The sequence below is a fragment of the Typopeltis vanoorti genome, chromosome 14 (assembly GCF_054136105.1).
Source record: "Typopeltis vanoorti isolate ZY-2024b chromosome 14, IOZ_Tvanoo_1.0, whole genome shotgun sequence".
Classification (NCBI taxonomy): Eukaryota; Metazoa; Arthropoda; class Arachnida; order Uropygi; family Thelyphonidae; genus Typopeltis; species Typopeltis vanoorti.
In genome coordinates, this window is record NC_143562.1 from 80,246,711 (window position 1) to 80,273,800 (window position 27,090).

General features: G+C 35.8%; 1 protein-coding gene across 2 annotated transcripts in view; it reads left to right on the forward strand.

Annotated features, from left to right (window-relative positions):
• Nucleotides 1-22,346, forward strand: part of LOC150099702 (polyamine-modulated factor 1-like) — a 38,486-nt gene extending 16,140 nt beyond the window's left edge. For both annotated transcript variants that reach the window (XM_090404241.1, XM_090404242.1), the window contains exons 3-4: nucleotides 14,863-15,061; nucleotides 22,130-22,346. In XM_090404241.1, the coding sequence (XP_090260367.1) occupies nucleotides 14,863-15,061; nucleotides 22,130-22,219 (289 nt within the window). In that variant the 3' untranslated portion in view covers nucleotides 22,220-22,346. The remainder of the gene's footprint in view (nucleotides 1-14,862; nucleotides 15,062-22,129) is intronic.
• Nucleotides 22,347-27,090: the final 4,744 nt, after the last annotated feature.

Sequence of the window (27,090 nt, forward strand, 5' to 3'; positions counted from 1 at the left end):
ATATCATCTATATAAACAACTCAATATAAAAATCTCTCTAATTATTAATAAGGTCATTTTGTTTCACACTGTTTGCTTGATGACTTAAAAAATCACTGAAGATTTTGATCAAACAACTGATAATGAACTTGATTTCCTAAAGAGCATAGTTACTGGAAGCAACATTGTCTATCCAGTAACCATGCTATTTAGGAAACCAAGTTCAAAGTACAGAATGACAATCACAAAGCTTACCAAGATTGATCATGTTCTTAGATTGGATTGTTAAGGATTTCATTTCAGAAAGAAGAACTGTTCACACATGGTTTGTATATAGACTTTTCTGGCTCAAAACAGTTGCAGATCTCAGCCACCTTCCTTACTTTCTCAACTTGGTTCCAGCAGATTTTTTTTTTTTTTTTTTCCCATGTGAAATTCAGAAGACTGTAACAGTAGAACTAAATGCTGTTAAATAGTCTTTCTAAAGTTCATATACACACTTAACAAGTAGTATTATTCCCTCCTTTGTTGGATTATTTTGAATTTTTTCCTTATCTATATTTTGTAAGCGTATTATGAATGTTCATATTTTTTGTTTGTTTGTTGAATTCTTTTTCTACTGCTGCATATGTCGGCGTATAAGATGACTCAAATTCTACAGAAAACCTCTTGAAATCATGAGTCGTCTTATACGGCAAGTATAAAAAGGGAAGCTTAATTTTTTGGATGAACATTTAGGTAGTTACAATACATCGTTATATAAGAAAATAGGCAGTGTTTATAAACAAATCAGATTAATTTTTTGTTACATAAATTTATTTAAAATATTACAATAGATGTAAGTCTTAAAAAACAAATAATTATTAACCTCAATTTTCATGTTAATTTTCTTCATCTGTTGAAAATAGTTCTTCAGATTCATTATTTAAATAATCATCATATGGATCCCAGTTCGAATCCGGTGAATTGATTTCGTTTTCATCGTCATCAGTGTCCCACAACCGATCATCTTCCATACCATCCATAAGATTAGAGATACCACACTGTTTAAGTGATTTTATTTTATTACATCTCTATTTTTACTTTATTCCATGCTTTGATCACAAAATTGCACAACATATCAAGTGATGCAGTGCACATAGATCCACCGTTTGTAAATGATTTTTCACCAGTTAACATCGAATTATTCCACTCTTCTCGCATGTGATCTTTAAATGGTTTGTTCAAGCAGACGTCTAGTGGTTGCAATATAGAAGTTAAACCACCTGGTATAAGATAACCATTCTGCCTTTGTTCGAATACCATTCTGCAACGTGATTTTCCAGTTTGGCCATCAGGGGTTCCCCATTCTCATTGCACATTTTTTCTTTGGCAATTTTTTTAAAATATCTTCTTTCTTCCTCCATTCCCTTACCATCTTCTCAGTTATGTCAAACTTTCTTGCAGCAGCAACAGCACAGTTATTAGTTTGCTTTGCCATTTCAATTACCCTTATTTTAAATCGAGCTTTATACTTTCTTTGTTTTTTGCTGTTTCCATGATTTTAAATAACAATTTTAATAATTAAAATTGGGGCTGATCACTTTTAATTAAGGTAATTCACATAATTACTAAATCTATGCTATGCAAAAAAATAACAGATATGCGCATAGATATAAAAATAACGGATATAACAACAATACCTAACATTGCACAAGAAAGAAGAAATTGGGGGGTCGTCTTATACAACTGACATAAGCTTAAAACCTAAAAATAGCCTAAAATTTAGGCTTCGTCCTATACGCCAACATATACGGTACATTTAGTATGACTGTTTTTGGATGTGTTGCCTGATTTTCCCCGAGTTCTCTCTCTCTCTCTCTCTCTCTCATGAAACTAGTTTTGAAACTTGTTAAGAGTTTCATCAGTGGGAAGGTAAACTCCCAGAGTTTTGTACCTATGTGACCTTCAGATACATACATACATACATACATACATATATATATATATATATATATATATATATATATATATATATATATATATCAGTTTTACACCATTTATATCTAGGGACTCATTTTAAGTATAATTTTTTGCCATCCTTTGTTTTATTGTATGTTGCTTGATTTGTCTCAACAGCTCATTTTCCATATTTGAATTTTTTTGTATTTCCTGAGGACTGGTAAGGCTGCAGACCACATTCTACGAAACACATCATTGTCATCATCAATTTCCAGATATGTACCCTCAGGGGATGTTCAGGTTACTATGGCAGCACTACATAATTAAGCATACACTATTATTAATTTCTTATTAACAGTTTTCCTCCAAATTAGTGTATTACTTGTCAGCACTTCAATATTGGCAGATCTAACATTTTGGTCTTCTAACGCCCTTCTGACTGAATCACTCCACCTAGATCTTGAAGTTGAAAGTTTATTTTTCACTTGGTTAGAGTATAATAAATTTAGTTTAATCCTTTATCCAAGTGTGAGCAAACAAAGTTTGCGCCTGAAAGTATCTTCAGGACTGGGGTAAGGTGGTACAACACCAGGACACTCCTTGCAAAGGTGGAGCAAGCTACCAACACTCCTATCTCAGTATCTCCCATAATGCAAAACACATCTCCTTGCGGATATGTCTAATGTCTCCTTGCGGATATGTCATTAAGGGAAGGGCCACAACCCAGACTCTCTTCAGTGGGAGCCAGGCCCAAGTGGAGATACCAGGCAGAAGCATTAGCAGGTCATCTCTACCTATAGGAGTTGCCAAATGGTGTTGTACCACCTTACCCCAGTCCTGAAGATACTTTCAGGCGCAAACTTTGTTTGCTCACACTTGGATAAAGGATTAAACTAAATTTATTATACTCTAACCAAGTGAAAAATAAACTTTCAACGCCTTTCTCTAAATCCAGAGTAATTTATTAAAAAAGGGTGGCACACCATTTGGCAACTCCTATAGGTAGAGATGACCTGCTAATGCTTCTGCCTGGTATCTCCACTTGGGCCTGGCTCCCACTGAAGAGACCTCAATAAAGGTCGAAACTAGTCTGGGTAGTGGCCCTTCCCTTAATGCATAACATTAGACATATCCGCAAGGAGATGTGTTTTGCATTATGGGAGATACTGAGATAGGAGTGTTGGTAGCTTGCTCCACCTTTGCAACGAGTTGCCCTGGTGTTGTACCACCTTACCCCAGTCCTGAAGATACTTTCAGGCGCAAACTTTGTTTGCTCACACTTGGATAAAGGATTAAACTAAATTTATTATAAAAAAAAAAAACCACCTAGATCTCGATCTTCCTCTGGGTCTGTTTCTTGACACCTGCTTTTCTAACCTTTCCTCATCCATTCTATTTAAGTGGCCATATCACCTTAGATTAGTTCTGCTCACACATTCTTGAATACAAACAATGTAAAGTTGCTTTCTGATATCTTCATTTTTAATGATTCTGCTATTGATGCCATCTGTTTACGACTAATTTTTCTCAGAACTCTCATATCTGTGGTCTCTAGTCTTTGATCAGTTACTTTATTTTTAACACAACTCTCAGATCCATAACTTAAAAACTGGTTTGAACACTGTCTTGTATACTGTTGGTTTGGTGTATTTTCTAATTTCTCTCTTATTACATATAAATTTATTCAGCTAGCTACCAGCCAATACCAGTCTAGCTTATTCTGTTGTCTGTTTCCAAATTTAATTTTCCATCTTCACTACAAACTGTGCCTAAGTAACTGAAATATTATACTTGTTTTATAGGTTCTCCATTTAAAATGTTGCTGAAGGTTTCTATGTTTCTACTTATTTTCATAATTTTGATTAAATTAAAGATACCAAGAAATTTGATACTTGGTTTATTCCATTATCCAAGTGTAAGCAAACAAAGTTTGCACCTGAAGTATCTTTCAGGACTGGGGCAACTCGTGGCAACAGTGGTATAACTTCTCATCACTTGCCTTAATATCCCATAATGCAAAGCACATCTCTTTGTACACATGTATAATGCTATGCTATAAGGGAAGGATCACTGCCCAGACCAGTTTCGACATTTATTGAGGTCTCATCAGTGGGAGCCAGACCCAGAGGTAGTGATACTAAGGTGAAAGTAATGGAGAAGTCATATTTTTCTGTATGAGTTGCCAAAAGGTGTCACACCTTATTATTAAAATACTCTGGATTAGAGATAGATAGTTGTTGAAAGTTTTTGACATGGTTATATTATAAATTAAAGATACCAAGAAATTATATACTTAGTTTAATCCATTATCCACATGTAAGCAAACAAAAGTTTGTGCCTGTAGTATCTTTGCCACGAGTTGTCCCAGTCCTGAAAGATACTTCAGGTGCAAACTTTGTTTGCTTACACTTGGATAATGGATTAAATCAAGTATATAATTTCTTGGTATCTTTAATTCATAATATAACCAAGTGAACAACTTTCATAATTTTGGTCTTTTTATTGCTGATTTTTCATGCCAAATTTGTTACAGCCATTACACAGTTTAGTTAGAGAACCCCAGAGACTTGCACTGGATGTGTTTAGGAGAACGTCATCTGCATAAAGCAAAGAGCTAAGTTTGATATCTCCGATTCTAATATCCGCTTTAATGCCACTTCCATGATGTGATTCATATAGGTGGTGAGTAAGAGTGGAGATAATGCGCATCCTTGTCTTTCTCCTGATTTTGCATCAAATTATCTTCCTGTATTCACTTAAATTCTAACTGCTGACTTACAGTTTAAATATAGACTGTTACCCTGTATAATGTTCCATTTATCCCATATAATTATAGTTTTATGAGAAGCTTTTTTCTGATTTCTCCACTATTTGTTGTAAAGTGAAAATCTGATCTTGTCAACCTCTGTTCAGCCTGAACTCAGCTTGTTCTTCAAGTTTCTCTTCCACAATTTCTCTCTAGTTGTTTTCAGATATGCTTACATAAATCTTACATCGAACACTTAGTAGAGATATTCTTCTGTAATTCTCACATTTGGCTTTATTCCCCCTTTTTTTTATAGATGGGAACTATGAGAGCTCTACTCCAATCATCTAGAATTCGAACTTCTGAACAGGTCCTCTGAATTATGCTTTTCACTATTCTGGCTCAATGGATTTACTGGGCTGGTGATCCTGTATCCCTTTGTTGGATATGAAATTTCTGGATTAAGGAATATTATCGGGCACCTGGTTTGCCAATTGTGTGCTATTGGCTATCACTGTCTTATTTTTTTAATAAGAAAAACAAACAAAAAACTGCTTTTTTGGTATGGTTTTTTTAGGATATTTGCCTGAGATATTTGTTTTAGCCTACCGCTAGGTGGTAGACGGTAACGGACCTGTAGTGAGTATTTGGCTCGCCCATTTTTTGGACTTCTGGCAAGGTTTTTTTTTATTTTTAAACAAAAAAAAACTTACCTGTTCAGTATGGTTTTGGGACATTTGTTTTGTAGTATCATGCTCACTGTAGTTTATCACTTGGTGGGTTAGGGTAGATAATAGCATTTGTAAAGAATTTTGTAGCCTTTTCATATAGGAAAGTTTTGATTTCAGCAATATTGCTTTCCGATGAAGCTGCTGTATTTTTTTTTATGATCTATGGTGCATTGACAAACTATAGACAATCTCAACATTTGTTCAGATTGTCTATAGTTTGCTAACATTTGAATCTTAATCCATTGTGTGACTCCACACAGGTGAGCCATACATCAGGACTGGCCTAATCATCATCTTGTATAGCAGAAGCTTGAGATCTGTGGTTGAAAGTTTTTCCACTTGGTTATACTATAAATTAAAGATACCAAGAAATTATATACTTCGTTTAATCCTTTATCCAAGTGTAAACAAACAAAGTTTGCATCTGAAGTATTTTCAGGACTGGGACAACTCGTGGTAAAGCTGGTATGAGTTATCATTTGCCTTAGTATCCCATAATGCAAAGCACATCTCCTTGCAGACATGTATAATGCTATGCATTATGGGAAGGGTCACTACCCAGATCGGTTTCGCCCTTTATTGAGGTCTCATCAGTGGGAGCCAGACCCAGAGATGATACCAAGGTTGAAGTAATGCAGAAGTCATACTTTTATATATGAGTTGCCAAAAGGTGTCGCACCTTATTATTATAATACTCTGGATTAGACATAGTTAGTTGTTGAAAGTTTTTCCACTTGGTTATACTATAAATTAAAGATACCAAGAAATTATATACTTGATTTAATCCTTTATTCAAATGTAAGCAAACAAAGTTTGCGTTTGAAGTATTTTCAGGACCGAGTTCTGTGCTTAGCTCAGGGTGCTCACCGTGAGGTGAGTTTTATATCCAGCACCGCCAGCTTAGTCTGGTTCTGGTGATGATATGCCGTCCTGGTTGGCCAAATGGTTAGCGTATCCACTTTCCAGCCAAAAGGCTGCTGGTTCGAATCCCACCGTGGGCATGGATGTTTGTGATTGTCTGTGAAAATTGTGGTGGTGGTGGTCAGTGGTAGATGGTGCTGGTATAGATGAAGATAGTTGCAGTTAGTGGAGTGGTGGAGACGGAGAGCAGTAGAGTAGGTGTTATGTATAATAATAATAGCTGGCTCTGACAATTCAGTAATGGTTATAGCTGTCCCATTGCTCTATTTGTTTTGGAGCAGACATGATCAATTTGAGATGTAAAGCGAAAGCTCTTTATCTAGTTGTACTTGATGATCTGTGGAGTGATTCTCATGGAATCCAAATTGCTCATTAGGGACGAGATTTAATTCTTAACTGACTTTCTGCAGTCTTATTAGTATTACCCTTTCAGTTATTTTTTCTAGGCAGGAAAGCAGGCTGATTGTTTTGAGTAAGGTGTGTGCTGATTTTCCTGTTTTTGGGATTAAGATCACATCTGCCACTTTGTATTGTGCAGGGAAGTAGTGATATCTTAATCAATATTGCATTAATAATAGCAAAAATATGCATTGCAGCTTCATGTGGGAGATATTTGATGATTTTGTTGTTAATCCCATCTGAGCTTGGTGCTTTCCAAAATTCTTAAGTTTAGTGATGGTTATGTAGTGTAACTACTGCAAAACTTTTATACCACGATATTTAAGCATTTCTGCTCAACTGTCATCTACTCCATCTGCCTTATCGCATTTCAAGTTTTTGATTACTTTTTCAACCTCAGTTATTGATTAAGTACTACTGTTTGCATTCCTCTTGAAAATTTTCTCCTACTGTTTTTTTTTTTTTTTTTTTGCTGCTTGCTTCATTTAACAGTCTTTCAAAATAATTACTTCAGTCATCTGGATCATATCACCATTATCATCGTTGATTCCTTTTATACTACTCTTTTGTTCATTTCTAAGCTTTTTTAATAGCCTCCAGAACATTTTTCCATCTTCTTGATATTTATTTTCTCTATTCCAACCGAAGTCTTCCCATGACTTTTGTTTAACTATATTTCCTCATAGCTTAACTCTCTTGGACTTTTCTTTGTATTCTTTTAAATCATCTGCTGACTTATTTGATAAGAATTTTTAGTATACTTTCTTTTTGTTCAGAACTGCTTCTTTAACATCTTGTGTCTGTGATGTTCTTCTGTCCTTACAGACAACTTTACCGCCAATCTTATTATCTAGCCGAATCAATCAATAATTTCTTCAGAGTTTGCCACTGAGACTCCGAGGTTTGGTTCTTGTTTTCAAACTGTTTCATTCTTTCTTCAATAAGATTTGTATAGTTGAGTCTACAGTTTACCTCTAAAAGCTGCTCAACTTTAATTCTCTTTAAAACTTTCTTACACACTGTTCTTCTCGCAAGGAAACCAGGGCGAACAGCAAAAAGTCAGCTACTGGAACAAATCTGAAAACACACTCCAACTCAACATCACCAGAGTTAAAGATCGGTACTATCAACATGAGAAGCCTGAATGGCAAAGAAATTGAGCTAGCTGAGGAATTAGATAAGTACCAGATCGACATAATAGGGGTGACTGAAACAAAAAAGACCAAAACTGGTGAGATCTTTCTGAGCAAGAAATACAAAATGTTATATTCAGGGCAATGACAATCAACGAAAAGGAGTAGCCATAGTATTCAACACTGAATATGAGGCTAATTTTCTTGAAGCAGGCAGGCAGTCTCAAGTAGAGTGATGTGGGCAAATATCAGAATGGGGAACTGCACAATGAGACTTATTTGTGCGTATAGTCCCACAGAAGGTTCTACTAAGGTAGAAGTGGAGGAATTTTTTGAGGCTTTAGAGAAAGCAACTGACACAATGAAAAAGGAAAAGTTGGTCCTTGTTAGGGAGGATCTAAATAGCAGAGTAGGAAATGATTGTCAGACAAAAATATTTTGGGAAAATTTGGAGAAAAGATCAAAGCTAATAATAATGGCAAATACCTGTTGGATTTCTGCTCAGGACATGGACTGGTTATTACTAACACCATGTTCCAACATAAAAATGTGCACAAATTCACATGGAGAGAAGAGGCAAGGAATAAAAAAAGTCTCATTGACTATGCTATTGTTGATAGTGATGTTTTCTCCCTGGTACAGGATACCAGAGTGTACTGAGGATTTGAAAGTGGAAGTGATCACTATTTAGTCTTGAGCAGGATAAAATTGAATTTCATATTGAAAAGAATGACATGTAAGAAAGTTTTAAAGCGAATAAAAGTTGAGCAGCTCTCAGATGTGAACTGTAGACAAAAATACACAAAGATTATTGAAGAAAAAATGAAAGAGCTTGAGAACAGGAACCAACCTTGGAGATTCAGTGGCAAGCCTTGAAGAAAACCCTGATTGATACAGCCAGAGAGGCATGTGGTGAGGTTGTCTGCAAGGATAGAAAAATCAGAACTCCATGGTGGTCACAGGAAGTCAAAAAGGCAGTGAAGGAAAAGAAGAAAGCATATCAAAAGTTCCTGACAAATAAATCAGCTTGTGCTCTTAGAGTTTACAGAGACAAATGTAAGAAAGCTAAACACTTTGTAAAACTAGTTAAACAAAAGTCATGGGAGGACTTTGTCACTTTGGCATAAACATAGAAAATAAATATCAAGGTGGCAAAATATTCTGGAGGTTGTTGGAGAAGCTTAGGAATGGAGGAAAGAGTGCTGTAAATGAGTTAGAGTTGTAAAGGTGAAATGAAAATGGGAGAAAAAGATATCCTTGAAGTATGGAGTAATTACTTTGAAAATTTGCTAAATGAAACAAAAGAAGTATAGGAAGATGGTTTGATATTAAATCTGGTGTCAGATAAGGATGTTCATTATCCCCTCTGTTATTCATTATCTATACGGATCATATTATGAAGGAAAGCAGTATTAAACTTGATATCAAAATTGGAGATGTTAATCTCAGCTCTTTACTTTATGCAAACAATATTATATAATTATATTTAAATAAATCCACTAAAAGTTTGCAAGATTCCCTGACTAAATTGAATAACTGTTGTATTAAATTTCTATGAAAATCAGCAATAACAAGACAGTGACAATGAAAATAGGCAGAAGGATTGAAAATATCAACTGCATCGTGAATTGAAAATGTATAGAACAAGTAAAACATTTCAGCTATTTGGCACGATTTTTAATGAAGATGTTAAATTAAACATGGAAATAGACAACAGAATCAACAAATCTGGTATGGTAGGAAGTGAACTAAATAAATTTATATGGAATAAGAGAGAAATTAGTCAAAACACTGAAGTAGCTATATACAAGACAGTGTTTAAACCAATTTTAACTTAGTGATCTGAGAGCTGGGTTAGAAATAAAACACTTGACCAAAGACTAGAGACTGCAGATATGCGAGTCCTGAGAAAGATTAGGGGTGTGAACTGATGGCATCAATAGCAATATGATATTATAAACAGGGATATTAGGAAAGAACTTGACATAGTTAGCATCCAGGAAGATATTAGCAGAGCTAATCTCAAGTGGTCACTTAAACAGAATGGGAGAGGAAAGATTAGCAAAACAAGTGTACTCTGCTCAGTTGGCAGGAAAAAGACCCAGAGAAAGACCAAGGTGTAGGTGGATTGATACAGTAAAAAGCCTTAGAAGAAAGAAATTGATGATGTTGATGTCTTGACAGATAACTGATTGATATGGAGAAAAATTTTTGATAGGAAGTTAGTAATGATGTAAGTCCTTCATGTAGTGCTATCGTAATATGTATGCCCCTTGAGAGTATATGTCAAGAATTTGATGTTGATGATAACTATAATAATGTAATATCATATACTTCAGCTCTGACCAAGGCACAAACTAATATACTCATGATTTATGACTCATTATTTTGATTCAGCTTTTGATTGTAGCTAACGGTTGAGATGAAATTTGCTGTATATTAGTCTGGAACTCGTGTGTTATGACTATGGTGTGTGCCTGTAATAAAACTAAAATGGATAGAAGTTCTGTCTTGGAAGCTTTTTTTTTTTTTGAAAGAACATAGAAGATGAATGTTATTATCATGCAAATGTTTTGAAAGCTGCTAAGAAATCATAAAAATGGAGGAGAAGACAGTGCCACAAAAGTATTCAGAGATAATGAAGGTTATATAAAAACTGAAGCAAGTGTATTCTGGATGTATAATGTGATTACTTATAAAAAATTATTAAATGTGAAGTAGCCAGCAAAAGAAAATATCCAAGAGGAATGAAGTCATATTTCAATACCGGCACGTATAGGACGCACCCACTTTTTTGTACACATTTTTTAGGAAAAAAACTTTATCACTGTATATTATAATGAATTTACAGTATTTCAAATATAAAGTAATAAGTAGGTCTACTTTCAACAAATACCTAATCTAACTAGGAAAGTGTACCCACCTTTTAATTGTCAAAACCCAGAAGTTCATCTCCAGAGCTAAATGAAGAGACACTTGAAACCTCTTCTAAATCAGAATCTGAGTCCTTATACAACAAATTGTCCTCTGTACCATCCAGTGCATTACTAATTCCACACTTTTTAAATGATTTAACCACTGTCTCAGTTTTCACAGCATCCCATGAAGCGTTGACCCACTCACAAACTTGCGAAATGCTGGTCCTCTTCCTTCTTCCTGATGCCGTAACCTCAAAATCTGAAGACTGCGTCCAGCTGTTCCACTTCTCCTTCATAAATCCCTTAAATGGTTTATTAATACAGACATCTAAAGGTTGAAGCTGACTAGTTAGACCTCCTGGAATTACAGCTAACTGGGTTTTCAATTTCTTGAGTTTATTTGTAACAACATCTGTTCTGTGAGAACGAAACTGATCCCATACTAGCATGGCAGGCTTCACCAGGCTGCCTAGACCAAATTTTATCTATCCATAACTTTATTCCTCCTCCATCCATTCAGGCCTTTTGTATGAACATGTATAAATGCTCCTTTAAGCAGTTTTTCTTTGGGTAGCGTTTTCCTTTTAAAAATCAATAGTGGCGGCAATTTTGTACCATCAGCACAGCAGGATAAAACAACCATGTAGTGAGTTTTTTCGTGCCCGAAGTTTTAATAGTAACACTTTTAGTGCCCTTGGAATCTAGTTTTGTTTGAGGGCAAATCAAAAGTCAGGGAACCTCATCCATGTTTCCTATTTGCGCAATTCCAAATTTTCTCGTTTCCTTGCGTTAATGATGAATCGATGAAATTCAGTCATTTTTTCTTCATATTCAGCTGGCATCTTTTGTGATATTTTTTGTTTTAGTCTGCATACATAGCTGGTTTCTCTTCATGAATCTTGAACACTATGATGTTGATCCAGTAAAGTTTCCGATCCCTCTGTTAGTGGCTATTGCTTTCGCTTGATGAATAATCATTTTTGTAGACACTGAAAGTCCCGCTTTTCTATCGTCTAAAATCCAAGTATTCAGTTCTGCCTCAAGTTCTGGCCATTTTGCAGTTCCACTTCATAGGTTATGTTTACTGTGAGTTGCTTTTTTTAAATCATCTTCCTGATTCCGCCAAGTTCTTATCATTTTCTTAGTTGGGGCGGTCCGAAATGCATCTCTGCAGTCCTGTTTCCATGTTCTTTAGCATACGCAATCACACGTAGCTTGTATGCAATATTGTAACAATGCCGACATTATTCAGCCATTTGCCAAGAAATTTAGAGAAAATTTAACAGCAGAAATTTATCACCGCTCACAACTGCGACAACAATTGGAAAGTTTAAACGAACAGGACACAAGCTGTGATCGTCGATGACAGTGCATGCGCATCTACTGAACTCTACGTCAGTGTTTCTCAAAGTGTGGTACGCGTACCCCCAGGGGTACGTGAAAGGTCTTCAGGGGGTCCGTGGCAATTTTTGGCTATGCATCATTAACGCATAGAATAAAATTCAATGTATCTGTGAAGTTCGAGATCGTAAATCATTCCTATTGTATCACTGAATAAGTACAGAGATAACTGGGATAAAAACGGCACTAACTAATGAATCGCATGTCCCCCCTCCCACAGAAAATGCTGTATGACTCAAGCAAAACCATATGTTGCCGGTGCAACATATGGTTTTGTTTGAGTGAACGTGTTAAAACGAAGAAACGTATAGTGAATGTGTTTCAGATATTATATAAGGAGTTCGGTTGAAGAGAATTAGCATTTCTACTCAACTGTCGCCTTGTCTTTGTCATTTAGTAGCATGATCTTTTGTTAATACTGCACCAATCATATGAACGCGGAATTTGAAGTTTGAGAAACACTGCTCTACATAACTGGAATGCTCTCACACGCACCGCAAGGAAGCAATAAAGAAATCGCGTAACTCGGAACAGAGAAAATTTCCAGAAATGAAAATAATAAAAAAACTGAGTATCAGCGTATAAGATGCACCCTGTTTTTCAGACCTATTTTCAAAGAAAAAAAAGTGCGTCTTATACGCCGGCAAATACGGTAATTGGAAATGTGGAAAAGTTAATGAAGTAGATAATATTTGACCTAAAATGCTTAAATATAGATAGTGTTTTGAAGTATTATTATTATTGTGCGACACCTCCAAGGAGTTCAAAGATTCATCGAGGGAGGGTACCCACTCTACAACACTCCGTCTTCACCACTCAGTACACCAACTACACTGAACCATAACTACCATCATCTACACCAATGCCATCTACAGCACACTACCACTAGTATTTTCACAGATGATCACAAACATCCATGCCCATAGCAGGATTCGAACCCGCAGACTTTTGGCTGGAGAACGGATATGCTAATCACTCGGCCAACCAGGCCAGTGAAATACTGAAGGGTACACTTCATTATTCAAAAGGCTGGATCAGTGTTTTGATTTGATTTCTGATTATTATTATTTATTATTAATAGAGATTTCCTGGGAATCAGGGACCTATTGAAGAAAGGCCACATGTTATCCATATCTGCTGTCCTATCTTTTCTTGAATTCGTTCACACTTCCTGTGTTCTCCACTTCCAAAGGCATGCATTTTCGATCACACGCTGCTCTGAGAGAAAAATTTAGCTCTTACCACTTCCTCCACTGCACTCATTCTCAGCTTTCATGGATTATACAATTTTGTATTTAAAAAAAAAAAAAGTGAAAATTATACAGAAATTGACCAAGTGTTTCAGAAAAGGATTATGCAATCATCCTTGCATTAAATTGAACATCAAACTTCCATAAAACCATATTAAAGATAAACTTGTAAAGAAATATACTGGGTAAATAACTGAATATAATATGATTTAAAATTTTATTACTTAAAAAAAAACTAATCCTCATACTTAAATTGTAAATGAGCATTTAGAATTGAAGGATGTAGAGAAAGATAATTTTATGCTATATATATATATATATATTCTATGTTAAATCATGTCAAGGCATGGTTGTACACATATTGAACTTGATGTCCAAACAGAGTATCGTCGTCATCCGGTAGCATCCGCTAGCAAGAGGGTTGCAGCAGATGAGCAGCTCTTCTCCATTTAAATAGAGTATAATAAGTTTAATTCTTGAGTTTCTGCAGATAGTGTTGTCCTCTTGAATATATATTTTTGCATTATCTTCAATATTTTTTTTTTTTTTTTAAATAATTGTTATGAAAATCAGTCTGAAAACAGGCAAGAAACTGTAAGATTGACAATGTTTAGCAAAGACGGCAAACTTTAAGTAATGAAATATTTTAGTGTATTAAATAATAAAACATTGCATATTCTAATATCTTGATATTAGACTCTGCATGGCTGCTAGGATGGACCAGTTGAATAACTTTATGGAACAAGAGGCAAAAAAACATACCTATCATTATACAAGACAGTGTTGAAACTAATTTGAGCATTAGCATTGGGGTCTTAAGTCGAATAAGCTGATCAAATGCTGGCGACTATAGAACAAATCCTGAGGTAATATGAATATCAGGAGAACAGATGGCACCACCAATGGCAAAATCATGTCAAAAATGAAGATATCATGAAATAAAGTATTAATATTTTGACATATGTTAACAGAACTAATATAAGACATTATGCTTACTTAAACAGAATGGAAGGTGATGGTTGAAAGAAAGCAGAAAAAATCACCTAGAAAAAGACCAATTTATAAATATGTTGCAGTTAAGATTTTTGAAAATAGAAAAATAAGTGCTGATCAAATCAGAAACTTCATAAATAATAGACCAACTTGCAAAAAAATTATTGACAGAAAATTTGTAATGAAATATTAATGACATTAGATTATCACATCTGTATATCGGAAAATGGGGATAAGTGAAAGACTGCCAGAGAGAGAAGAAAACCAAAAAAAAAAAAAATGTGAGATTAATAGTTAACTATCTGTTCAAGATATGACTTTTCGAAGCAGCATTTAATTATTTAAGGGGCTGAAAATTGTAATTTACTGTTTGATTAGAATTGACCAAAACTGCTTAGTAGATATCCTAAATTTAAATTTGCATTTTAATAAACTTGATTAATGTTCAAGGAGACCTAGTGGCAAAGCTGAAGAAGATTTGCAAGACCATTTCTATCAGTTAAAGTGTCACCAGAAATTATCGTTAGAAAGAATGTTATGCAAATTAGAAGAAGAAAACAAAGTACTTAAAAGCCAAGTTGAAGAAGGCCGTAAAAAAGTTCAAGAACTACATAAAGAAATTGAAGCAAAAGCAAACTTTTTTGAAAAGGTATGTTCTTTTTGAAGATTCTGTTCTGTGCTTCATATTGATCTATGATTAATTCCTTTCTTATTATTTATTGTTATTATTATTATTAGTACATGACATCCCCAAGGAGTTAAAAGACTCATTGGGCGGGGGGGGGGTAACCTACTCTACAACTCTCAGTCTCCACCACTCAAGAATACACCAACTACAGTGAACTGCACGTCTACACCAATGCCATCTACTGCCCACCACCACCACTAGTGTTTTCACAGACAAACACAAACAATCCATGCCCACAGCAGGATTCAAACCCACAGCCTTTTGGCTGGAGAGCAGATATGCTAACCACTTGGCCAACCAGTCCGGTGCAGACTCCTTCAGGGTGTGAGGGACTCATTGAGTTAGAGCCTTCCATATCATGCACTGCCTAAATACTTATTGTTAATTCCTCCTTTGTCTGTTCATCATCATTATCATCAGTCATTCTAACAGGCACTCAAGTATCCTTGGATTTCATAACCATAATTCAAGGATAAGTTATATAATCTAAGATAAGACAGTAGTCAAGATATTGTCTTATCAAAGTCTAGTAAAGTAGAAGAATAAGAATAAGTACTTTATTCCTACAAGTTACTTGTCCTCTTCCACATTTCAGTTATCTGATGTGATAATTTAACCACCATAGCAATGAAGAAAAATTCAACTCTGTCATCACTCACAAGTCTCTAGCTCTGTTGACCACTTGTAGCAAATTATCATTAATGTAATACTCTGCCTGGAATGTCTCTAAATTATATTCATTATCACAGGCAGTGTTCAAATCAACATGCAAGGATTCTGTATCATATGTTACTTACATAACACACTTAATTTGCATCATCAGCAAACTAATTGTATATTATTATTTAGATCTATACAAGTTATACAATGTCTAACAGAACCTTGTACTATCTCACTGTTTATCCTTCTTCCCTTAGGAGGATGACCAGTGAAATGGTACTTTCATATACTCTGTAATACCTGTCATACAGTTACTCGTCTTCTAAGTTAAAAGCCCATTTTCATTACCCATTCCTTTGAGTTAGTATAACAATTTCCAGTGTGGAATCCTGTCAGATGCCTTTGCAAAATTCAGAAGTATCGTTTATCCATTCTCCTATCCAACTCTGCAATCACTGTTTGAAATGGGAGCAAATTTCTAAGGTGAGACCTACTTTTAACAAATCATGCTGTCCTCTGTTGAAAACTGAAGTGCCTACTCACTTCTGGATGCAGGTTCTTAACTAGTCTCTTCAATACCTTAATGACTGCTCTAGAAATACTGAGTGATCTATAATTGTTGCTTCAGTCCTTGCTTTTCTTTCACTCCTTAGGAATCTTGCTTATACTGCAACTCAAGTTGAATGAGCAAGTCAGAAGCATTGGTAATTCCCTTGTACATTCCTTCAGCACCATTCCCTCCATCCAATCACACTGCTTTATTTGAATTGTACACTTGCAGTAGCATTAATACCTTCATTAGTCATGGGATGTATACATTAATAAAATAATCACTTAACAATTTTGTTTTTTCCTGTGATCTTTTTTTATAAGTGAAAAGTATTCTTGAATTTCATTTTACCTGTTTGTCTAATTACTTTTTCTGGTCTGATTTTGTTTTCCTTTTTATTCTCTTTTCAAGCCCATTCATCATCTTTCTCTCATCATTGGATTCACAATATTTTCTTTGTGTAGTTTTTGCTTCCAAGTCATATTCATCCATTTATCTCCTATGAAATTTATTCTTTTAACTCTGATGCAGCTACCACATACAGCTAATTCTTTTTCCATATAAAAGGTTTAGGTGTTGTTATTATTCATAATAGTAATTCATGATATAAACACCACCAAGAGAGCAAAAGAATAAATTGATTTTATTGAACTTAATATTTTTAATATTAGTTCAATAAAAGTTCTTTTTCTATACAGCATCTTCAGAGCACAAATTATAACTGTGACAAGCACACAGGCACTCGACCAAATCTTTAGAAACAGTTCAAATTGTAACTGAAACAGAACTAATGTCCTAACACGGTGCCCTCTGTGGGTCAGTTAATCATAAAATTTAATTGGAGAAGTCAGGTTATCTGGTCTCAGAATGGCTGTCTCCCATATCTTTGGTAATTAATGCCACCATATTTGTTGATGGGGTGCTTAAGACTCAAAGCTATATAATTGGAAGGAGACCTGCACGTAGGCCTTTTAAGGAATACAGAGAACTGACTGGGACTTCTGACGTAATGTTCAGTTCTCATCTTCTTGTGGTGCACCCTGTTAGGTATTCATCTGGATACTGAACGAATGAGAATGGGCTGGCAATTTGGAATTTAGCCAACCAAATTGTATTCGTATTGGCTTAATAAACCATTATATAAAATTATGGTAAAACATGACAGAATTTCATGCCAGCCAAAACATCATTGGTTAAACAAGCCCCCCCCACACACACACACAGAGACGTTGTTTTACTCTTGAGAGACACTTGTGACATTATAATTAGGAATTATAGACACGTTAACACAAGAATATTGTGTTAATGTGTATACAATTTATATCGCCTATTCAAAGAGAGGGCTGTGGCCTTATTTCAACACCCTAACTTGAATCTAAATGACTGTATATCCTTATCAAAATATGGGAAGGTTTAATCCGGATAACACATTAAAATATATATATATATATTTTTTTTTTTAATTGAGACTTTTAATTCCTACATTAGTCTGTTATTTATAAATTAAGATTATTATATGAAATTGTGAATTAATACCTATAATTTAATCATCACTCTGAAATTTTTCCTCTCTTTAATGCTTAGCAATGTAACATCATGTGGCTCGTTCTACTTTTGAATGATCAATTGTTGGTTTCCACCTTGTTAAAAACTGTTCCTATGTAGCCACTGAGGACTGTTAGTTTTAGACTGAAATATTTGGCAAATATTAAAATATTCTTGTGTTAACGTGTTTATAATTCCTAGCACACATGTTTTTGTCAGGGAACCAGGGCGAACTGTGAAAAGTCATGCACTGAAACAAATTTCAAAACACATCCAAACTCAATATCATCATCATCATCATCATCAAATTCCTGCCATGTACCCTCAAGTGATGTACAGGATATAATAGTACTACATGAAAAATTTACATCATTACTAACTTCCTATCTACAATTTATCTCCAAATCAGTCTGTTACTTGTCAAGACTCCAACATTATCAGATCTTATATTTCTATCGTCTAAGGCACTTTGTACCGTATCAATCCACCTATATCTTGGTCTTCCTCTGGGTTGTTTTCCTGCCAACCTGGCAGAGAACACTTGTTTTGCTAATCTTTCCTCGCCCATTCTGTTTAAGTGACCATACCACCTGAGATTAGCTCTGCTAACGCATTCCTGGATGCTGACAATGTCAAGTTCTTTCCTAATATCCTCATTTTTAATATGATATTGCCATTGATGCCATCTGTTCACACCTATAATCTTTCTCAGGACTCTCATATCTGCAGTCTCTAGTCTTTAGTCAAGTGTTTTACTTCTGACCCTGCTCTCAGATCCATAAGTTAAAACTGGTTTGAACACTGTCTTGTATACAGCTAATTTAGTGTTCCGACTAATTTCTCTCTTATTCCATACGAATTTATTCACTTGACTTCCTACCATACCAGCTTTGTTGATTCTGTTGTCTATTTCTATATTTAATTTACCATCTTCACTAAAAATCATGCCTAGGTAGCTGAAATGTTTTACTTGTTCAACAGGTTCTCCATTCACAACACAGTTGATATTTTCAATGATTCTGCCTCTTTTCAATGTCTTTGAAAGAAATAAAAAGACAAAGACAATGTCTTTGTCTTTTTATTGCTGACCTTCATACTATATCTATTACAACAGTTATTCAATTTAGTCAGGGAATCTTGCAAACTTGTAGTGGATTTATTTAGAAGTATAATATCGTCTGCATAAAGCAAAGAGCTGACATTAACATCTCCAATTCTGATATCATGTTTAATGCTACTTTCCTTCATAATGTGATCCATATAGATAATGAATAACAGAGGGCATAATGAACATCCTTGACTCGCACCAGATTTAACATCAAACCATCTTCCTGTACTTCCTTCAATTCTAACTGCTGACTTACAACTGAAATAAAGACTAAGTATTGCTTGATATAATGCTTCATTGACACCATATAACTGTATCATATTGAATAGCTTCTCCCTTGGCACCTTATCATATGCCTTTTCCAGATCTACAAAACTCAAATAGAGATCTCTTATATTCCCATGATTTCTCCACTATTTGTCGTAAAGGGAAGATCTGATCCTGACAGCCTCTATTTGGCTGGAATCCAGCTTGTTCTTCACCAAGCTTTTCTTCTACAATTCTTCTCAACCGTTTCTCAAGTATACTTGCATATATCTTGCCAGGAACACTCAGTAGGAAAATACCTCTGTAATTCTCACATTGTTTTATTTCCCTTTTTATATATGGGTACTATGAGAGCTCTACTCCAATCGTCGGGAATTTGCCCCTCTGTTCAGGCCTTCTGAACTATGCAGTGCAGCCACTGTAAGACTTTTATACCACCATACTTCAGCATTTCTAGTCAAATATCATCTACTCCTGCTGCCTTTCCACATTTGAAGCCTTTGCTGGCTTTTTCTACTTCAAGTATGGATATGTATTCCTGACTGTATGCCTGTTGACTGTTTTTTTAGCACTGTGCTATCACTGCTTGTTTCATTTAGCAATTTCTCAAAGTAATTACTCCATACTTCAAGGATCTCTAACTCCTTTTACAGTACTCTTTCCTTCATTTCTAAGCTTCTTCAATAACCTCCAAAATATTTTGCCACCTTCTTGATATTTATTTTCTATGTTCTTGCCAAAATCCTATCATGACTTTTGTTTAGCTAGTTTTACACAGTGTTTAGCTTTCTTACATTTGTCTCTGTATTTTCTAAGAGCACAAGCTGACTTATTTGCCAGGAACTTTTGATATGGTTTCTTCTTTTCTTTCACTGCCTCTTTAACTTCTTGTGTCCACCATGCAGTTCTGATTTTTCTATCTTTGCAGACAACCTCACCACATGCCTCTCTGGCTGAATCAATCAGGGTTTTCTTCAAAATTTTGTTCCTGTTCTTAAACTCTTTCATTTTTTCTTCAATAATCTTTGTGTATTTTAGTCTACAGTTCACATCTGAGAGCTGCTCAACTTTTATTCGCTTTAAAACTTTCTTACATGTTCTTCTCTTCAATATGAAATTCAATTTTATCCTGCTCAAGACTAAATTGTGATCACTTCCAATTGCAAATCCTCTGTACACTCTGGTGTCCTGCACCAGGGAGAAAACATCACTATCAACAATAACCTAGTCATTCAGACTTTTCTTATTCCTTGCCTCTTCTCTCCATGTGAATTTGTGCACATTTTTATGTTGGAACATGGTGTTAGTAATAACCAGTCCATGTCCTGAGCAGAAATCCAACAGGTATTTGCCATTATTATTAGCTTTGCCCTATTCTCCAAATTTTCCCAATATATTTTTGTATGTCTGACAATCATTTCCTACTCTGCTATTTAGATCCCCAACAAGGGCCAACTTTTCCTTTTTCATTGTCAGATGCTTTCTCTAAAGCACTGGTCGATATCGATCCCCAGGGGTCGATATAACATTGATAGGGGGGTCAATAGAAAAATATAAGACATCATTGTACGGGTAATATTTAATTCGGTTAACTTGAATTATCTCCATCCTGAATGACAACGCAATTAAGAGTGAATCGTGGGAACAGCGACATGAATAGGACCTGTAAGATGGTCATGAAAATAGTTACAGAGGCCAAAATGACGTATTTACCAACAAGCGTCTTTATTGCTTTTCCTATTATAATTACAAAATAGTAAAATAGAGGGGGTCGATAAAAAGTCAAGAAACTCTTGAAGGGGACCACAGTTAAAGAAGTTTGGTGACCCCTGCTCTAAAGCATTAAAAAATTCCTCCAGTTCTACCTTAGTAGAACCTTTTGTGGGACCATAGGCACAAATAAGTCTCATTGTCCAGTTCCCCATTCTTTATATTTGCCCACATCACTCTACTTGAGACTGCCTGCCATTCAAGAAGATTAGCCTCGTATTTAGTGTTGAATACAATGGCTACTCCTTCTTTTCCTTGATTGTCATTGCCTGAATATCACATTTTGTATTTCTTGCTCAGAAAGATCTCACCAGTTTTGGTCTTTTTTGTTTCATTCACCACTATTATGTCGATCTGGTACTTATCTAATTCCTCAGCTAGCTCCATTTCTTTGCCATTCAGGCTTCTTATGTTGATAGTACCGATCTTTAACTCTGGTGATGTTGAGTTGGGGTGTTTTTTCAGATTTGTTCCAGTAGCTGACTTTTCGCTGTTCACCCTGGTTCCCTGGTTAAAATAACAGGTTCCTTGTTTAACCGGGTGACGCCCCAGCCGTCATGAAATTTTGTCATGTTGTACCATCATTTTATAATTTGGTTTAAGCCAATAAGAATTGCAGTTTGGTCAGCTAAATCCCAAATTGCCTGCCCATTCTCGTTCGTTCAGTATCCAGGTAGATACCCAACAGGGTGCACCACGAGAAGGTGAGGATTGGACATTAGGTCAGAAGCCCTGGTCGGTTCTCCACATTCCTTTAAAGGCTATGTGTAGGTCTTCTCTCAGTTATACAGCTTTGACCCTTAAGCACCCCATATAGTGTTCATATTATAGTAATTCCCAGAAATTCTCTTAACAGTAATGCAAAATTAATGATGAATTATTCCTTGTACTTAAGTGATTACTAAATAATGATGAAAAACTTTAACTTGTTCTCCCCCCCTCCCCCCCACACAAAAAAAATCTTGAATGTCTACTCCCTAGATACGGATGGCTGTGGTGTCCTGATTTAGTAGGATCGATAATAAGCAACTTACTTGTCATATAATGCTTGTCATATTTTACAATTATTTACTTTTTTTCATTCATTCATTCATTTTTTTTTTTTTATTTAAATTTTTTACTCTTTCAGTGGTCCCAGTTTTGCAAGACAGTGCAACTACAAGAATTGGAGATGAGGCTACTTGATGTGACTAAGCCTTCAATTCATAGCAGCATATAAGTGCAAAAGTTAAAAAATATTTCATGGTAGTGTTAAAAAGGGCTTTAAAAAATTGATTATGGATATTTTGATGTATATACTGTAAAATGACCATTAAATAATAACCATTTCTTGTATAAAATCAAAATTGTTTCAGTATTCTTTGAAAATTGCAAAATGTTGTTGGGGATGCAGTTAATAGATGTGTTTAGTCCCACTCTAGTGAAAGCGAAGACTTTTCCAATGCAGCAGAAGTTTTGTAATTTTTATGGGGGAAAATTTTCCTATAATAATGATACTTTTTATTTTAATAAAAAGGAAACAGATATTGGAAAAATAAAAAAACAACAACAATGGATAGAATATTATAATTATTATAAAGTCTCGTAAGGGAATAAATAAGCTTTATCATTGTTTATGAGAATTATTTAAAAGATTTTTTTAGAAAAAGTAATCAAAACTATGCTCCTGAATAACATATTAGAAGAATTAAATGCAGCAAACAAAGAAAATTAAATATGGAAATTAACTAGATAAAGTTAAAATCCCAGCAGGACTAATGAAATGTGCAGGAAATATTTAACCACTAATTTAAACTAAAAGTAAATCCATAATTTCACTAGACATGTGATGCCATATTCTGCACCTTGGTGAAGTGCAGAATATGGCATTCATCCATCTCATTGAGGGTATATTATACTGCTTACCCTTTTCGCATGAAATTTACCCTCTATTACTGTTTTGATAATATGCAGTTCTTTCATATTAGGCCTTCCATTCTTTCTGTGTGCCCAAAGTGTTCAGTTTTTTTCTGTCATTGCTCTTAAGGAGTCTTAAAGTTATACTGATCCTTTTTAGAATCCATCCATTTGTCTGCTATTCAATATATGAGATTCTCAGTGGTGTCTTGTATGCCTGCCACTTATGACAGACTATGCTTTCTTGGATCACCTTTCTTGGAGAACCATTGTTTAGATGTGGGGTGGAAAATTTTAACACTATGAGAAATGAAAGTTTCCATTCTGAAATGGATAATTTCTGTAACAAAATCACAAGTATATGGATCTGAAGAATGAAAACAGTAGCCTGACCACAAAAAAGGGGAAGAAAAAGATGCAAGTCTTGTAAGTTCCACTGATATGGAATGGTGATGTGGATATGGCATGTGATATGGACACTCATCCCTGCTATTGACTTATTAGCTATGATTAATCATAATCTATGCAAGAAACCATATTGCATTCTTCAAAGTCCTATCCAAATCGTCAATTACCTGAACTTCAGTTTCTTTCTTGATATATATTCATATGGTAACTGTTGCAATGTCTGGTCAAGTTTTTCATTGCTGTCTCAAAAATATTGGCTGAGGATTTATTAATCCAGAACCCAGCTCCTCTAACATTTTGAATAGTCTCTCTTGCCCTTCTAGTATTGGTCTTTATTTTATTGTTTCTCTACTTCTTTCCTAATGTATTCCTTTAATGATTTTTAACTTTACAATTCATGTTATTTGCAGTGACTACTTTATTCTAAAGCATGCACTTGTATGGGAATTGAGGACTAATGGATGTCTTCAAGTCTTTCTTCTCTCTCTCTAAAAAGTTGATAACATTCATCTGGACTCTTAATCTTTTTTCTTGTAGGCCACCTCTTTCAAATTCAAACCTGCTCTGAATTGATTCCATCAATTCAGAGCAGGTTTGAAGGACAATTTGAATTGATGGAATCAATTCAATTTGTCAAATTAACAACATTCAAATTCAAAAATTAACAACAAAACAATCAAGGCCCTTCCGCGCTGAATTGATTCCATCAATTCAGAGCGGAAGGGCCTTGATTGTTTGGTTGTTAATTTCATCTGGGCCAGGGGCTTTTTTGTTGTTAAGCTTCCTAATGATTGAGTAGACCTCTTTAGGCGAGGTGGGACAGATATTTTCATGGCTGCTAGGCTGCCAGACCGCAGTACGGACTCGATGGTGAATTTTTTCTATGAAGACCAAATACGCATGCGCATAATTAGGACTGCAGTGAAGTTGAAGAGCTTCAGCGAGGGCTTCTGCCTTTTCATCATCCCTATAAACTATACCTCTTTCTCCGTGAATGGAGTGAATATTGGAACGGTCCGTACAGATAGCCTTTGCCAACTTCCACAAGGAGTTATCTTCAGTTTTCAGGGAACAAAGTTTTCGTTCCCATTGTTGATTTCTGTGATCTTTTAGTGCATAGCGAAGTAAGTTTGATGCTCTGTTCAGTTCTTGGTGATCTTGAGGAGATAACGTGTTATGAAAGCGATGTCTGTTTTTGATTAGAGCAAGGATTTCTTCTGGAAGTAGGACTACTTGAGCTGGAGTGAAAATAGAAGAGGCTGCAGTTAAGCTAGTTTGAATTTTGCTTTCCAGGTTGTTGATTGCTGCATCAATTTCTTCACAGATGGAGATATTCGGCACTGAATCCATGATAGTGTTAATTGTAGCCTTGAATTTTGTGAAATTAGTAAATGACTGACTGGGAATAAGTTCCGGATCCTCTCCCAGTATTAGAAGCACTGGGTTGTGGTCCGAACTGAGGTCGTTAACTACTTGCGGCTGGAATTGATGAGATGCGTTTTTGAATATGGCTATATCTAATACATTGGGCCTGCCATGTGTTCCATAGTGTGTTGGGCCTGCGATGATAATATTTCTCAACTTAGCAAAATTTGAAAGGATTTTTCCGTTGTAATTGGTACACCTGCTATTCCATAAGGGATGTTTTGAGTTTAGATCACCTGCTACTATTGTTGCTTCCATAGTGTCAAGCAGCTGAGAAAGATCAAAGGATCGCAGAGTTCTGCCTGGAGGGTTATAAACAGAATATATTTTAAGTTGCCTGCATTAATGGTGTAAATTTCTATGCCAGTTTTTTTTTAGAGATTAGTTGTAGGAATCTCTTTTATCTCATTATAACGGATGTTTTTCTTTATAAAGATTGCAGTACCTCCACCTCTGGCATGAGGTTTATCATTTCTAATTAACGAGTAATTTCTTAGCTTGGGATTATCACAGGGCCGCAGATGGGTCTCGTTAACTAACGGGATATCACATTTGTAGTGGGTAGCAAATTCTTGGAGTTCTAGAATGTTGTTGCTGAGTCCATTAGCATTCCAGAATGCAACCTGTATAGAATTTATTGTGATGGCCTTATTATCCATTAATCAATGAGAATATGACTTGGGTATTTTTGAGAAATCTGTTTGTGTCAGCCTGGTTTGGATTTGATTTGCTAAAAGCTGTAGCATTTCTCCCAAAGTGGCAGCAAGCATTGCAGCAGAGTTTTGGGTGCTTGGTGTGGTTTCTGCCGATTTGTTGCATGAGGAAACTACAGAGGCATATGATTTATCGAGCCTGCACTTTAATTTCTGATTCAAGGTGTGTGACACGCTTCTGAGTGGACGGGGTTACTGCCTACCTACTCCTTGTCAGGTTAGATGGGCGGAGTGAGCAGCCCTTGTAATTAGCTGGATGTGGGCCGCCACAGTTGGCACACTTAGCAGGAGTGGTTCTTGATTTGGCACGTGTGTGAGGGATGATTATTTCCGCACTTCACACATTTGTATTCCGCCCTATAAAGTTTCTGCGCATGACCATACTTTTGACAGCGATGGCATTGTCCGGCGGATGTCTTCCTTCTGAGGGGTTCAGTCTTGATAATCAAATTGCAGACAGTTTTAAGGTCATAAATCTCTCGATCTTTGCTGATCTCCACCAAGACCAGAGGCATGGGCCACTTATCCGCTCTGTACATGCGTGATATTTTTGTTGGTGTTAATCCTTGCGATTTGAGATCAGTAGCTATTTCCTCAGATGGTATGGTTTCTATCAAACCTCTCATTACCACCTTGAGGTTTTTTCACTTTTAAGTTGAAAAGTGTGATATGGGACTTTCAATTCATCTAAATGTCTGGTGAGCAGATGGTTGTCTGATGCACCTTCAGGCTGAATCCAGACTCCTCCATCGGTGTTCTTTGCTGAGTTGAATTTAATGTTCTCGTTTTTCATCAACTCGGTGATTGATGACCATTTTTCTTTGGGTCGTAAGATCACTAGTGGAATTATCTCTTTAGAACGAGTCACTGCATCCGCCTCTACCACTCTCAGTTTGTGCTGTAGTATCCATTGGTGTTGCTCTCTCTGAGGTAGCATTTCAGGTTCTAGAGACTCCTTTCGCTTCCTACTAACTACTTGGAAGTTGTCATTATCCTCAAGTGTGTGAATATCAGCTGATGTGGCATTTTCTTTGCTGGAATCATGAAGAGGGTCAGGGGATTGGCAGCCCTCTGATTCAACCTCTTCTATTTGGTGAATTACTACCTTTCCTGTCCATTTCCTTTGCAGCAGGCCTCCTACATGTTTAAAAATTGCCAATAGCTGCTTAAAATCGAGCTCGTCATATGGAGAGTCCATTGTCTGGCTTCAGAGAAAATAGTTGCTCCGGTTTCCTTAGTGGTTTGTAAGTGATCCTGTAGGACAGCTTAGAGTAAGCTTTTACCATCAAAAAGTTAGTTTATTATAGCTGACTATCTTAAAAACGAGGGAAAAGGAGTTTCGGGAACTTGGACACAGTGTAAAGACCTACCTCCCTAAAATACCATTTGTCCACCACTAGTCCTCATTGCAGGTGGGGCCTGCTGGCCATCAGACCTCTGCATATTTCATACAGAGGACGAGATAGTAGGTCTCAAACTGTGTTAGTTCCAGTGCAATACGAGCTTCCCAAAAAACCTTATATAAAATTCAACTAGGCAGAGTCTAAAGGAATACGTCCGATCACAACGACAAACAGGCAAAACTCTCTCAAAGTTACTCGAACAAAATCTGTTCCATTTTTTCTCAATAGTGACACTCGTCATAATG